We start from the raw sequence: 14,830 nt of genomic DNA on the forward strand, positions 1-14,830 counted from the left end.
CCCCAGTCTCTCCCACCCCTGTCCTTTCCCATATCCCATCCAACAGTAAGCTTTCCTGTTTAACAAAAAGACAAAGTGAAGCAGAAGCAACAGACACATCAACCACACATTTGACATTGTATGCAGCATTCCCCATCCATAGTCCCCCCTTCAGTAGTAGCACATTTCCTTAGCCTTTTTCTGGGGCTTCAGCTTTTACACACACACACACACACACACACACATATTTTGTATTATTGCAGTCACCGAGGAGGGTCTTCCTTTTTCTACTCATTTCATTCATGCTGCATTGGGTCAGACCTTCTCATGTTTGTCTCAATTTCTCCCGCTCCTTGTTTCTGACCACACAATAGTATTACAGTCACTTCCCACAGTATGTTGAGCCATTCCTCTGTGGTGGACCCCAACTTTGTTTCCCCTTCCTTGCTATGAGGAAGAATAATGTGTGCTAAGTGCTTGGGGTACAATGGCAAAATAAGAGCATCTCTGCTTCTGAGGAGCTCCTGTTCTTCTGGGGGAGACAGCCTTCAGGAGGTTCACATACACTTAGTTTTTTGTTGTTTTTGTTGTTATTCAGTCATTTTCAGGCACATCTGACTGTGACTGTTTGAGGTATTCTTGGCAAAGATGTTGGAGTGGTTTACCATTTCCAGCTCATTTTACAGATGAGGAAACTGAGGCAAACAGGGTTAAATGACGTGCCCAGGGTCACACAGCTAGGAAGTGCCCTCAGGGAGGTGAGTCTTGACTCCAAGCACGGCCCCCTAACACTGTGCCACCTAGCTGCCTCCGGAAGCATGTGTACATGCATGTATGTATGTGTGTGTATCTAGAAGAGACATCATGGTGCAGAGGAGAGAACATTGGCTTTAGAGTGAGAAAACCTGCCTTGGGGCCGCCTGGGCACAGTCTTGCTTCTCTGGGGCCTCCTCTGAGAAGTGAGGGGGTCGGACTAGATGGCCTCTGAGGTTCTTCCCAGCTCTGAACCCCAAGAGGACGGTGGGAGCCCAGGATCCTGGCAGGGCCTCGGGGCTACGGGCTCTGTACTGTTCGCCTGACCGTAGCTGAGCGCCTGTGGGTAAAAGGTGGGAAGTACCGGGATGGGACCCTCCCTCTGTTGGGTAGGCTCAGAATCTGGTATCCTCTCTCCCCCGTGGAGGGGACAAAGGGGGTCCTTAAGCAGGTCCCGTTCCCCAGGATGGCCCTTCCCCCCTGGCACTGACTGCTAGGGACCAAGGGGCCCTTGTTGGCTCTGGGCTGCCCAGGGCTCAGCCGCCTGCCAGCCTGGAGCCAGGTGGCTTTCTGGTAATGCCAGGACTAAAGAATGAGCCCAAAGGAAACCTGTACTGCAGAGCACAAGCTGAGAGCAGGATGGCCCCCCACCCCTGTCCCAGGGAGAGCTCTCTCCCAACCAGGGGAGGGACCTCTTCCCCTCTTGTCCCCCCACACCCAGAGGAGGGAGGGGAAAGCTGGGCTGTGCAGCTCGTGCCCCCCAGGCCAGGGCGCCACGCTATCTTGGCAGGTTCCATAAGCACGAATCGACTTGGGCCAGAGCCAGCTAACTAGATTAAGGACATTTTGGCAGGTCAGGGCTCTGTGCCTGCCCCAGTGCCCATCCTGTGCCACTTCAGCAGACTTTTTCTCCACGGTGCTTTTTTTGGGTGCAGCCATCCAGGGCTGGGGGCTGCCTGAGGACCCCAAGTATCTCACCTGCATGTAACTTGAATCACCCAGAGAATTTTAACCCCTTCTGTGCCAGCACTGGGAGGAGATGGTGTTGGGGTAGAGGGGTTATGGGAAGATGCCACCTTCTCGCTTCCTCCTCCATGGGCACCCCCTCCTCAACTCTAACAAGGACTCTGGGCAGCGGGCCGGTGACTGCTCCTCTGCTGCTGACTGAATCATTTCTATATTTGGCCAGTGAGCCACGTGGGTGGGGGATCCACTGCGGCTGCCCTTCTGACAGCTGCTGGGGGGAGGGTGCAGGATTGTGGGGGTGAGCAGGAGGGACTGGGGCTGTAGGCAGCAGGAGAGAGCCCGGATTTCTCCAGAGAGCCGAGCAAGGCTGCGTTCGAGCAGTTCCCGGGAAGGGGCAGGCCCTGACCTTTCTCCCTCCTCTCTTCCCCCATAGCCTTCACCCCGATCTTGGCCTCTGAATCTTTGTCTCCCTTCTTCTCCCGCCCTTTGTGACTCCCACATAGTCCCCCTTCCTCCTGACAGTGGATTCTTACGTCTCCTTCTTCTCCCACAGAGCCGGTCCATTCAGTGCACTCTCCTTTGGAGATGATGGGCGTTCCTAGGCCCAGCTGGGATTCTGCCAGGCTCCAGTGCCTGGTGTAAGAGGAAGGCATCCTTTCCAGCACTGGCATCTTTGCTCATCATGGCTCTGCTCAGCAGCTGCCCTTTTGCCTGGGGACTCGGGGGGCCCAGCTTCAGCCCTGGGAAGTCCCATCAGGCAGTTTGGCATCACCCTTCAGAGGCCTCCCAGGCACGGTGCTCCACACAGAGCAAGAGCCATTGATGGCCTCAGCATGGGAGAACCCCTACCTGCATACCCACTTGCCTGGCACTGCCCACTCTGAGGCCCGTGAACTGGGTCAATCTGGAGGTGCCACCCCTGTGAACCCCTTCCCCACCCCTAGGGATCCCTGACCACCCCCAACATGTGTGAAGTAATGCCCACCATCAACGAGGGGGACCCTCTGGGTGCCCCCCACGGTGCCGAGGCAGATGCCAACTTTGAGCAGCTGATGGTGAACATGCTGGACGAGCGGGAGAAGTTGCTGGAGTCGCTGCGAGAGAGCCAGGAGACCTTGGTGGCCACCCAGAGCCGCCTCCAGGACGCTTTGCACGAGCGGGACCAACTTCAGCGCCACCTCAACTCTGCCCTTCCCCAGGTAAGGCCCTCGGCCCTCGGCCCCTGCCCCTCCCACGCCGTTGGCACGCAGGCTCATGACTCCCCAGGGAGCCTGGGTTTGGAGTCTGGAGGCCTGGGTTCAAATCCCAGGCTTGGCCCTTAGCACCTGTGTGACTCCGGGCAGAGCATTTCCTCTCTGGGCCTCAGTTTCCTCATCTGTAAAATGAAGCGGCTGGCCTGGGTGATGTCTAATGACCCTTCCAGCTCTAACTCAGCGAGCAGTAGGCTAATTTGGATTAATTTATTTACTGTTTGCTTATGGCTCGAACATCAACTTAGCTTCCTCCTGCTCCCTCGGCATTCTCCCATCCCCTCCATGCTTTGTGAGTCAGTCTGGCCTGGCCAAGCCCAAACGAAGAGCCGGCTGCTTCCTCTGCTCTGGGTTAGCTTTGGCCTAGAAGAGGATCCCCGGCCCAGCCCTCAGGGCCCTGAGCCAAGCCCGCCAGCAGGTGGCACCCCAGGCTGGGAAGAAGCTCGCCCCCAACGGACGTGACTTCCCCGAGCTGGGAAGGGGCCAATAGCTTGAGCCGGGGGGATCCTTGGTCCTCAGGCACCTGGGGGGCAGCAGGCCCTGGGCCCCGTGCTCCCTACCACATCCCATGAGGGGCCAACGTGCCCTCCTTGTGCCCCAGCCTTTACCTTCTCCAGTCTAGGAATGGAGTCAGCTTTCAAAACTAGTTACCAGACATCAGCCATCCCTGAGCCAGAGCCGCGGGACTGGGAGGAGAGCTCATGGGTTTGAGGAGGGGGCACGGCATAGTCTGAGAACTGGGGTCTGCCGCCTCCCACAGCTGGCCCGGGCTCTCTGCCACGGCTTGTGTAGCTTGGAGGCCACCAGTTTCTCAGAAGGCCCCAGCCCTGCCCGACCAGGTCAGGGGAGTCAGCTGTGGCAATTCTTGCTTTGAGTGGGGATTTCTTAGCGTGGAATGGGAAACTCGAGGCAAGGAGGTAAGATGAGGCTGGCTCCAGAGAGCCAAAGAGGAGGCATTACCATTCTCTGCCCTGAGAGCAGTGCCCAGGCTGGGGGCCATCGTCTGACTGAGGTCTGGAGCATGCTGGGCCTTACTGCTCTATGCGACTCACCGCACACTTCTTGTGGACCCAGTGTGTGCCGAGCACAGAGCTGGGCAGCCCCGGGTGCTAGGGGGTAAAGAGACGACAAGAACCTCCATCCTTGTGGAGTGAGCAAGTAAGGACAGTCAGATGAGACACAAAGGTCCAAAGGTGACCAAGATAATCATCAACACAGGAACAATAATCATTAGAGCTAATATTCTTGTAGCGCATTACAAATATCTCATTTTCTCTTTGCAACAACCCTGAGAGGTGGGTGGTATTATTATTCCCATTTTATGGATGAGGAAACTGAGGCACAGAGATGCTAAGGGACTTAGGCCTTCCTAGTCCAGAATTTGATCCACTGTACCACCTAGTTTGCCTTTAACACAGAATAATAGATTATAAGTACATCTGTGCGGTGCAAAATAGTGGAAGAAAAGTTTGTCATTGAAAGGAAGAGCAGCAGAGTTGCTCTTCTACAGCAGGTGACATTTGGGCTGGCCTTTAAAGGTGGCAGAGGAATTCAACAGAATAGGAACTAATCTCAGGCAAGACCCTTAGTTGGGTAGAGTTGAGTCTGGCAAGAGCTCTCTCTCCCCATCAGCTTTGTGACCAGGCTTACTTACCATTGCTGGCCTGCAAAAGTTGAACTTTCTTTTCCTTCCTTCCTTCCTTCCTTCCTTCCTTCCTTCCTTCCTTCCTTCCTTCCTTCCTTTTCTCTGTCTCTCTGTCTCTCTCTTTCCTTACTTTCTGTCTTGGAAACAACTCTAAGACAGAAGGCCAAAGGCTAAACAAATGGGGGTTAAATGACTTGCCGGGGATCAAAAAGATAAAAAAGCTAGGAAGTCTTAGAGATCATATGAACCCAGGACCTCCCATCTCTGGGCCTGACTCTCTATCCATTGAGCCACCTAGCTGCGCCTTGCCCCCTTTCTTTTTTTAAATAGAATATCACTGTTCTCTTTTTATATATCACTTATACTTTCCATCCTCCCCAGGATCAAAATTTTTTCAACACTGAATCAAGAGAGTTCAATTCTTTATAACAAATAATTAAAAAAGGGGGCGGTTAACCCTGTTAAACAAAAACTAATCAACATATAGAAAAAGCCTGATAGTATATATAGTATACTGTACACTAGTCCTTTCATGCAAAAAATTGAGGAACACATAGAAGGACACATTTTTCTTGATAAGGGAACAAAAATCTATACTAGAGGCAACATGATATAATGGACATCTCAGTGGAGACCTCAACAAAGTCAGAGGACCTGGGTTCAAATCCCATCTCAGTGTTGACTCGCTGTGTAACTTTGGTTAAGTCACTGCAATTCTTGGAGTCTGAGTTTCCTCTTCAGTTAAGTGAGGTGGTTGGATGAGGGACTTCTGAGGTTCCTTCCAGATCAAAGTCTGGGATGTGATGCTCTTCAGGCAGGGTTTGGGGGTAGGGAGGCTTGGCACTAAACAGTCAGGGTATGAATGCTGGAATGGTTGGCTAGGGCATTCCCTCGTGTCAAGCTCTAAATCATCATTGTCCTGGGTCTATGAAGCTGTAGAAGTTGAGGTTGGGAGTGGGGTGTCCAGCGAGGTGCCTAGCCCTCATGTCTAACTTAGTAGCAAGCTCATAGTTTCTTACAGCGATGCTCCAGGCTTAGATACCACCAGTGCATTTTCCAGGTTCATTTATCTTCTTCCTCCTCTCACCGGCCCCTGTTGCTCAGAATTGGAGCCTATGACTTCATTGTATAGCTGGGGAAACTGAGGTTCAGAGAAGAGAGAAGATTTGCTCCTGGCAACACAGTATGTTGTAGGGGAGCATGTTGAGGGAGAGGACTTGATGGCTTTCAGTGTGGCTGTCCCTGTAACACTGGACCCTCTCAATGAGGATGAGGTCAGGCAACTCTGCCACCTGGAGCAAGTCATTTAAGCTCCTGGATTCTCAGTTTCTGCATCTGTGACATGAGGGAGGTTGGACCTTTTCTATATCCTGTGATACTCTAATTAGATGGGCTGCATCATCCTGGGGGCAGCTCACTCCCTGGTGAGGCCACCCAACAACAGTTGAAGATGGAGAATGGATGCTTGGGTACAAGGGGTGGGCTGTGGAAGGCCAGTTAAGAAGGGTGAGATAATGCTTCCATCACCTTGGGGAGGGCAGGCCCCTCCGAGAAGACAGGTTTCCCTAGCTCAGGGGAGTCTTGGGGGTTTTTCAGGAATTTGCCACCTTAACCCGGGAGCTGAGCGTGTGTCGGGAGCAGCTTCTAGAACGGGAGGAGGAGATTTCAGAGTTGAAAGCTGAACGGAATAACACAAGGGTAAGCGAGAAGACCTGGGTATATGGAGAGGAACCAACCCCTTGAACAAGGGAGGCGGGTTCTGTTGGGATGACAAGGACCCTCTTGTCTTGGACAGCATCTTGGGGTACAGACTAACAACTGCTTTCTCTCCAGCTGCTATTAGAACATCTCGAGTGCCTCGTGTCCCGTCATGAGCGATCCCTTAGAATGACGGTCGTGAAGCGTCAGGCTCAGTCTCCCTCTGGTGTCTCCAGTGAAGTGGAAGTGCTCAAAGCCCTGAAGTCTCTGTTTGAGCATCACAAGGCACTGGATGAGAAGGTGAATGGGGGCCCCTTGCACAGCTCCATGTCCCACACCAGATAGGTCACTGTGGGGCAGCTTGATGGCCCAGCATCCTGCTCTTTCTCATTTGGCCCCAACTCTGGGGCTTATCTGGAGAACCTTTGTCACCCGAGACTTTCCTGTGCCAACTCTGCCGGGTCTCCCCGCATCGGCATAACCTCCTCCTCCCCTGCTCCCATTCCCTGGCCTCAGATGAGTAGACCCATTCCTTCGGTCTAAGGAAGGCAACAAGATGACTTTTTCCTCCTGCTGTCTGACCCTGGCTAGGTTCGGGAGAGGCTCCGGGCAGCGTTGGAGCGTGTGAGCACCTTGGAGGAGCAGCTGGCCGGCGCTCACCAGCAGGTAACCTCCCCACCTAGCTTTTCCTCCTCTCTTTGACCAGCAGCGTCCTCCCGGGACCCTAGATGGCTTGGGCTGCCTCGTCCTCTTCATCCCTCTTTGTTCCTCTTCACTGTAATCAGGCCCCCTGGCCTCTGGGTGGGATGTTTCCTCCGGGAGAAGCTGGGCCTTCTCGTCTCCAGAGCAGCCCTGCTTACATCCTGTTCCCCTGTGGCCCGTCCCCCGCAGGTGTCTGTTCTCCAGCAGGGAGCAGGGCCCCGGGATGGAGCCTCTGGAGAAGACGGGGCCCTGGAGTTGGGACCAAGACTCTTGTGGAAGGTGGGTCTTTGGGGGACTGGCAGGGAGAGGAGGGACTGCCTTCCTCTCCCTCATATAGGGGGCCATAGATTCCTTTATTTCAACTTCTAACTCCTTTCTCCACCTCTCATCCCCAATTCCTTTGATGGAAGGTGGGGTCCAGCCCTACTTTGGAGAGGTCAACGGGGGGCCAATTGGATCGGCATTTAAAGCTTTCACCTTCCTGCGTGTACCTCTCCTGCCCTTTCTCCCTTTCTGTGTCCTCTGACCTGATCGCAGTGCTGGAATAATTACTTAATAAAGACCGGTTGAGTTGAATTGAACAACAGTGTATTGAATTGAATCTGGGCCTTAGTCCCGCCTTCCACAGGCCCCTCCATCCTAAGCCTGGCAAATTGTAGAAGCAGCAGCTTCTGTGAGGTTAGCTAGCTGAGGACCAGCGTCCTGTTGCTACTGCCCAGAGGGAAGAAGGGGCTTAGCCCAGCGTGTACAGCGACATTGGAGCTCTGAATGGCCCCATTGCCGACCCTCTGGGTCAAGGGAACAGGTGGGAGGGTGCCCCAGAGTAGGGTGCTGGCTGTGCCCAGGATGCCCAGAGACTGACCAATGATTTGGTGCCCCTGGAGGATGAAGCAGGCCGGGCGGGAGAGCTTCAGGAGCGCCTAGAGAAGCAGACCTTTGAGCTGAACCAGGCCCGTGAGCGCCTGGTGGCCCTGGCTGGCACGGTGGCCGAGCTAGAGGAGGACCTGAGCACTGCCCGTAGGGACCTTATCAAGTCCGAGGAGCTAAGCAGCAGACACCAGCGGGACCTCCGAGAGGTGAGAGGCCTCCTCCTGGCCCACACGTGCCTTGGCCTGCCTTTTGGGAGAGTGGTATGGTAAAATGGAGGAGAGCCGGCATTGAGGGGACTCAGTGTTGGAGAGCCAGGCCCAGAGATGGGAGGTCTTGGGTTCCAGTCTGGCCTCAGACACTTCCTAGCTGTATGACCCTGGGCAAATTGCTTAGCCCATGTTGCCTAGCTCTTACTGTTCTAATGTCTTGGCACCAATACATAGTATTGTTTCTAAGGTGGAAGGTCAGGGTTTAAGAAAAAATGGAGGGGATGATACTGTGGATCCTGAGGAAGGCCAGTCCGAGGGTGGGGAAGCGAGCATGAGAGGGAGGGGGCAACCAGGGACTGGCTCGGCCCATGATGGGTTCTGGCAGATCCCGGAGGGGCAGGGTGGGCAGGGACTGTGGTGGAGGCTCAGAGCCATGTTGGGCAGGGCCAAAAGCTCCAGTGCTGCACCAGCATCAGAGGGAAGGCTCAGTGGGCTCAGCCTGGTGACTCTCCCTGTGTCCAGGCTTTGGCGCAGAAGGATGACATGGAAGAGAGAATCACCACGCTGGAGAAACGCTACCTGGCGGCCCAACGTGAAGCAACGTCCATCCATGACCTCAATGACAAGCTGGAGAATGAATTGGCCAATAAAGAGTCCTTGCACCGTCAGGTGCGCAGCCAGATGAGCCGTGGAGTGGTGGGGGAGAAGGCCATGAGACCTCTTGGCCTCTTCTGGTCATTTATAACAGACTTCCCCTAAGGTCACCTGGGTCTGGCTCAGCTCTGTGTTGACAGAACTTGGCCAAATTCCTTTGTCCCCTGGGGCTTCGGGTCATTTCACAGGATATCTCCTAGGATAGCTTTTCCTTTTACCTTGCTTCTGCCTATTCTTCATTGTGTTCAGAGATTTCCCCAAAAGCACTAGCGCCTCCTAGCTTGTCCATTCGCACCTCTTTCCCATTCTAGACCCAAGCCACAGTTGGGTCTCACAAGGCAATTTATTTGTATGGAAGAAACAAAATGAACAATGTAGACAAAGGTTACCAGAAGGTGGAACTTTCCATTCTTTGGAGCAGTGAGAAACATCCTCAGCTAGGCTAGTCTCATCCCAGCTCTGCTCGAGGGCTTAGCTTCTTTTGCTAGGAGAAATGCCATGCCTCTCAAAGAGCCTTCTCCTTTCCAGAATGATTTCAGGAGAATAAGTAATGATGGTCACCCTATCTGGTCAGCATGCTCTGCCCCATTCATGAAGTAGTAAGGTATCCCTGGGCTGCACCCACCTATTATCAATACTTATGCAATTCTTGTATCTAGACTACACAAGAAATATCCTATTTTTATCTCAAAAGGTCAAGGTGCCTGCTGCTAGTAACTGGCTAGAAAACTTGAGGTAGCTGCAATCTGTGGCTTGGCCCTTCTGCTCCATAACTGCTGCTCCCAGGAGCCAAGACAGAAAGTCCAATCTATCTTTCATGTCCCTTTCTTGGGGCCATTCTCTCCACAGTGTGAGGAGAAGGCCCGGCACCTACAGGAGCTTCTGGAGCTGGCTGAGCAGAAGCTTCAGCAGACAATGCGCAAAGCTGAGACCCTGCCCGAGGTCGAGGCCGAGTTGGCTCAGAGAATCGCTGCCCTCACTAAGGCAAGTGCCCGTAGAGTGATGCCCTTAGGCCTCCCCCCACTTCCTCCTCCTCTCCCCTCTGCCACTTCTCACTCTCCCATGGAGCAAGGCAGATGGCAGAAAGTGTGGGGTGGTGGAAAGAGCCCTGGACCAGGAGGTGGGAGCCCTGTTAGTCCATCTGGCAGGTGGGAGGGTTATTCCTGCACTCTGTACTTTGCAGGGTTACTGGGAGAATAATGAGATAGCATATGTGAATGTGTTTAGAAATGTATAAAGTGCTATACAGTTAGAAGGTATATAAAGTCAAACCAAAAATAAGATGGTTCTTAACATTTTTTGGGGTCTTGGACCTCTTTGGCAAGGCAGCGAAATCTATGGACCCCTTCTCAGAATAATATTTTTAAATGTATAAAATAAAATATGTTAAAGAAAACAATTATATTGAAGCACAGCTATCAAAATAATTCCAGAATTTCTTGATATTTTTCCATAGGTTCTAGTTTAAGACCCAGGACCTAAAAAAGATTCTTAGGATGAGGAGGAAGGAAGATGCAGTCAATGGATTCATTTTTGTTTCTACAAAATTTTGTTGAGCACCAGCTGTATTGCAAGAGAAAGACAGGTCTAGAATGAGCAGATCATTGTTCCCCAATTCTAGAATAAGAGTCCGGGGTTGGGAGGCATCCCTGGATGCTTGAAGGAGGGGTTTTTAGGGCAATGACATGTTTGGAGAAATTTGTCACCAGGTTAGCCATCAGGCAATGGGTTTGTGGAAGGGTTTGGTCAGTGGAGATCTGTAAAACTGGCAGAAATAGAGACCCTCAGTTCTGTGTGTCTGACTCCTGTCTCCTGTTTCTGCACATCTACAAGCATCAGTTTACCTGGCGATACTCATAGTGTGGGATCTTTTGTCCAAACCAACACGGTAACTCATTACTTATTCTAGGAGCTGAGCCATAACCATGCTGATAGTTGGACTCAGTAGTCCTGTGTGGTCTCAGGACCCCTTTATGCTCTTACGAATTATCAAGTAGCCCAAAGAGCTTTTGATAATGTGGGCTTTATCTAATGATATATACTGTATTAGAAATTAAAACATTGTAACATCACCATGAAAATAGTTTTGGTCTCATGGATCCCCTGAAGGAATTTCAAAGACCTTCAGGGGGCTTAGGACCACACTTTGAGAACCATTGATCTAGATGGAATTAGAGATGCCACAAGCTAAGTGGAAGGTCCACCCAGTGATGCTCCTTGGGGAGACGAATAAAAAACGTGGCAAAGTTGGTTTCATAATGTACTGAAAGGTGGCAAGAAGCATTATTTCATAGGATACTTGATCATCTGGCTCTCACCATTGTGCGTGCTAAGTGCCAGCTTTCAAGACACCATGAAAATAATTGCAGCTTCTGTGCCAACATCTATTGCAAAAGCGGGGGAGGAACAGAGACATTCTATAAGGATCCTGACATCCTTTAGCCTCCATTGATGTGTACCTCAAAAGTTAGGGATCTCTATGCAAAAATGGCTGTGGGGGGGTGGGGGTGGGATTAAAAAGCCAAGAAATGAAAGAGACCACAGTCTTGTGCAGCCTCTCTACAGAATATCATTCATGCTTTGGTCAATAACTGAATTGAAAGAGGTGAGTGCCAGGGGTGGCTAGGTGGCTCTGTGGATTGAGAGCCAGGCCTAGCGATGGAGTTCCTGGGTTCAAATTTGGCCTCAGACACTTCCTAGCTATGTGACCCTAGGCAAGTCACTTAACCTTTATTACCTAGCCCTCACTGCTCTTCTGTATTCCAAGACGATTCTAAGACAGAAGGTAAGGGTTTTTTAAAAGAAAAAAAGAAGTGAGTACTGAATGATCTCATAAAAATGATCAGAAGTAGCTGAGTGCTGACAGTAGTAGTCATTCAATTCAATTGTTGAATCATGTGGATAGAGGAAAAGCCAAAGTTAATATCAGATTAGTGGAAAGGATCAAGTTGGGAAGACAGCTTGAGAAAGGACAGCATCTCCAATCTGACCTGTTTAGATGGTGTCTGCACCACAGAAGGGTAAATGGACAAAAGGAATGAAATAGATTCTCTCCCCATTTTTAGAGGAGTGAAATGGGTTCAAAAGAGTTGCTACCACAAGAATGCTAGGACATTATGGAAACTACACAAGCCACCAAACACATCTTTGCTCATCAGTGACTCCAGAGGAGCACCAGCATAGCATATAATGACAAAAGTCTTAGAGGAAGCCACATTGCCTCCTTAACGAGGAAAACAAGTCAGAGGAGGAAAAAACCCTGAGGAGAACTTGGGAGGGAGATCTGCTAAGCCAGCTCATCCCGAGAGCTTGATTCATAGCCTAGATCAGGTTTAAATGGAATAGCTTTGCTGGCATTGGATGGTGATCTTTGCCCATCGGCACTGACAGGGGAACATGCCACAGCACTGAGCTCTATCACCTCAAGGCCAGTGCATTATAGTATGTGAAGGAGAAGCAGTAGCCCTTCTCCAGGCTGGAAGACCAGGCGCATCTGGCTGATAGGAACAGTGCTGGGACCTGTGATTTCACTGGTCCAGAGAACTGCCAGGAGAGGAAATGCCTTCCTCCAGTGCTAGTCAATGCTTTCTCTGCAACTTATCAGACAATCAAGAAGTATTGACTCCTGTTCTGTGACAGGTGTTGTGTTGTGTGCTGAAGATGCAAGTGCAAAGAATGTTATAATCCCTTTATCCTTTAGCTTTGGGGAACTGAGGAATTCAGAAACTTGTCTAGGGTCTCATAGCCAGAATGAGTGATAGACAGGATTTGGCTTTCCATCCACTAAGCATGTTGACTTTTAGACCAACGTGAAAGAAATCTCTTCTGGAAACAGCAAGATTTTAACGATGTTCAGGGGTCACTTGTCAAGATATTCATAGATGGAATGCTGGTCTTGAAATTGGGAAGATCTGAGTTCAAATCCTGCCTCAGACACTAACTGGTTGGTAACCCCTCAACAGTCTCAGTTTCCTCATTTGTAAGATGGGGTTGATAAAAACAGCAACCACTACACAGTGGTATGAGGAACAAATGAGATAATATGTATAAAATATTTTGCAAAGCCTAAAGTGCTATATAAATGTTAGTTATTATCACAAAAGAATGAAAAAGATCATTGAGTGGTACTTTTAGAAAGGGCAACTGAGAAGACATCAACAGCTGCCTTATATGTCTGCTTTCTCATTTCTAGAAAATCTTTATGGGCACAGTCTGTGCATGTATCAGGAGTGTCTTTGATGAAAACAATGAAGGGAACAGATAGGCTTTTGCAGATGTTTTTCTATCCACAATCTTTACAGTCATACAGTTATCTCATTAATGTAGAGAACATAATATACATTTGCCTGTTATCTGATTATTAAAAAGCATTTGACCCAGTAGAAAAAAATGCATCTTTTACAATGCTTCCCATATATATAACATGATTATTCTGAAAGAGAAGCAGTTAAAAGAGAAAACTTGGTTCAATGATCTGTTGAATTATTAACATCAAATGGGGCATAAGATTTGGAGACATGCTCACCTAAAGGATTTGCCAAGGCCATGGGATGTACTATGTTGCAGAGTCCAAACAAAAGATCCACTTTCTCTAAGGGCTAAAGTCCTATAAATGCTCCTTAACATATGACACTTCAGTAATTGCATTGAGTTTCAGAGCATTATAAAGCCTCCTCAGTTTATTTCAAAATGATGTAGGAGAAATTGGTTTAACGGTCAATACAAAAAACAAAAACAAAAAACCAACCCCAAACCCAAAGCACTGTGGCTGAAAAGTGTAGATAGGAAGGATAGCCCATTGAGTTGGCACATTTATTTTTTTGACTGTCTGTGTAAATACAGAGCGTCCTGAAAGTTTTATTGCAGTTTTAAGCTACTATAAAGTTTAAAACAATTTGAAGTTATTAAAAGTTTAAAATGGCACTAAGACTTTTGAGGCACCTTGTATTGTACTTTGAATAGAACATGCGCAGGGACCAGAATCAAGTAAGAGGAGGAGATGGAGTCATATCTGGGAAATTATGTGGAACTTTCAATGTTCCTAACCTACTTGCTACCACAAAAGCCCATTTCTTCTGCTATATGACTAGAGCTTATGGAATACCATGATCTCCAAAAAATAGAAATAATGACTACCCCAAAGGGCAGCACCAAGATGCATGGTAGGCACTGATTGGTTGAAGTTCATTACCAATGGCCACTCTTGCACAAGAATGACATAAACAAAATTGTTCAAGGCACATTTGACCAGAAAAGGAGGTGGACTAGTCATGTAGTGAGAATATAAAACAATTGATGTACTAATCTCCCCCCTCCCTTAAGATATTAATGACTTTTTCCAATGGATGAACCATCTGTGGGAAGATATAATAGCATGGGATTATTAGATGTGAGAGGACTGTGATCCACTCTGGCGGAAGAAATACATACCAGTAACATGAATGATCCTTTTAAATTTTGAAACAGACAATGAACTTCTTAGAGCTTATCTCCTGGCCAAGAGGTGGTACAAGATGGAAATATGACAGAGCTCTGACTACAAATTACAACTTCAAGATAAATTAACTTTGAAAGGAAGAAAAAGAGTACAGATATGTGGTCCAAATGACAATGACTATTTCACCTTCAAGTTTTATACAAGTTAGATTTGGGAGAAAAAAAAGAGCAGTTTATTTTCAGACCAATATGACAATAGGTTAAAGTGAGGTGTAGGCCAATTCATGGATGACAAGCCATGAATTAGAGGTCTTAGGAATGTCTCCTTGATCTTTAAGGGAAGTCAGCTATACTTTAGTGCTTCTCAAAGGGGAAGCTTGGTTCTTTCTCCTATATGATGTTTTATTTTTTCTCCAATTACATGTAAAAATAATTTTTTAATATTCATTTAAAAAAAAGGCTTGAGTTCCAAATTATTTTGCTTCTTCCCACCCTCTTGTCACCTCTTCCCCCTTTCTGAGAAGGTAAGCGATCTGAGATAGATTTTACATGTGCAATTGTGCAAAACATTTTTCCATATTAGTAATTTGGGGAAGAGATCTCAAATTAAAAAAAGACAAAGTAGAAAAAGTGAAATGTCGTTTATTTCAGTCTGCATTCAGACTCTA

The 14,830-nt window shown here is 49.0% G+C and overlaps 1 protein-coding gene across 10 annotated transcripts in view; it reads left to right on the top strand.

The window, feature by feature from the left end:
- Window positions 1-2,663: 2,663 nt before the first annotated feature.
- Window positions 2,664-14,830, top strand: part of PPFIA4 (PTPRF interacting protein alpha 4) — a 47,872-nt gene continuing 35,705 nt past the window's right edge. For 5 of the 10 annotated variants that reach the window (XM_044676834.1, XM_044676836.1, XM_044676835.1 and 2 more), the window contains exons 1-7: window positions 2,664-2,897; window positions 6,190-6,291; window positions 6,427-6,591; window positions 6,883-6,957; window positions 7,183-7,272; window positions 7,878-8,069; window positions 8,595-8,741. In XM_044676834.1, the coding sequence (XP_044532769.1) occupies window positions 2,664-2,897; window positions 6,190-6,291; window positions 6,427-6,591; window positions 6,883-6,957; window positions 7,183-7,272; window positions 7,878-8,069; window positions 8,595-8,741 (1,005 nt within the window). Of the gene's footprint in view, window positions 2,898-6,189; window positions 6,292-6,426; window positions 6,592-6,882; window positions 6,958-7,182; window positions 7,273-7,877; window positions 8,070-8,594; window positions 8,742-9,575; window positions 9,711-14,830 lie in introns of all 10 variants that reach the window. The other 5 variants (XM_044676829.1, XM_044676832.1, XM_044676828.1 and 2 more) reach the window with 2 other exon arrangements.

Source organism: Gracilinanus agilis, chromosome 4, assembly GCF_016433145.1.
Source record: "Gracilinanus agilis isolate LMUSP501 chromosome 4, AgileGrace, whole genome shotgun sequence".
Taxonomy (NCBI): Eukaryota; Metazoa; Chordata; class Mammalia; order Didelphimorphia; family Didelphidae; genus Gracilinanus; species Gracilinanus agilis.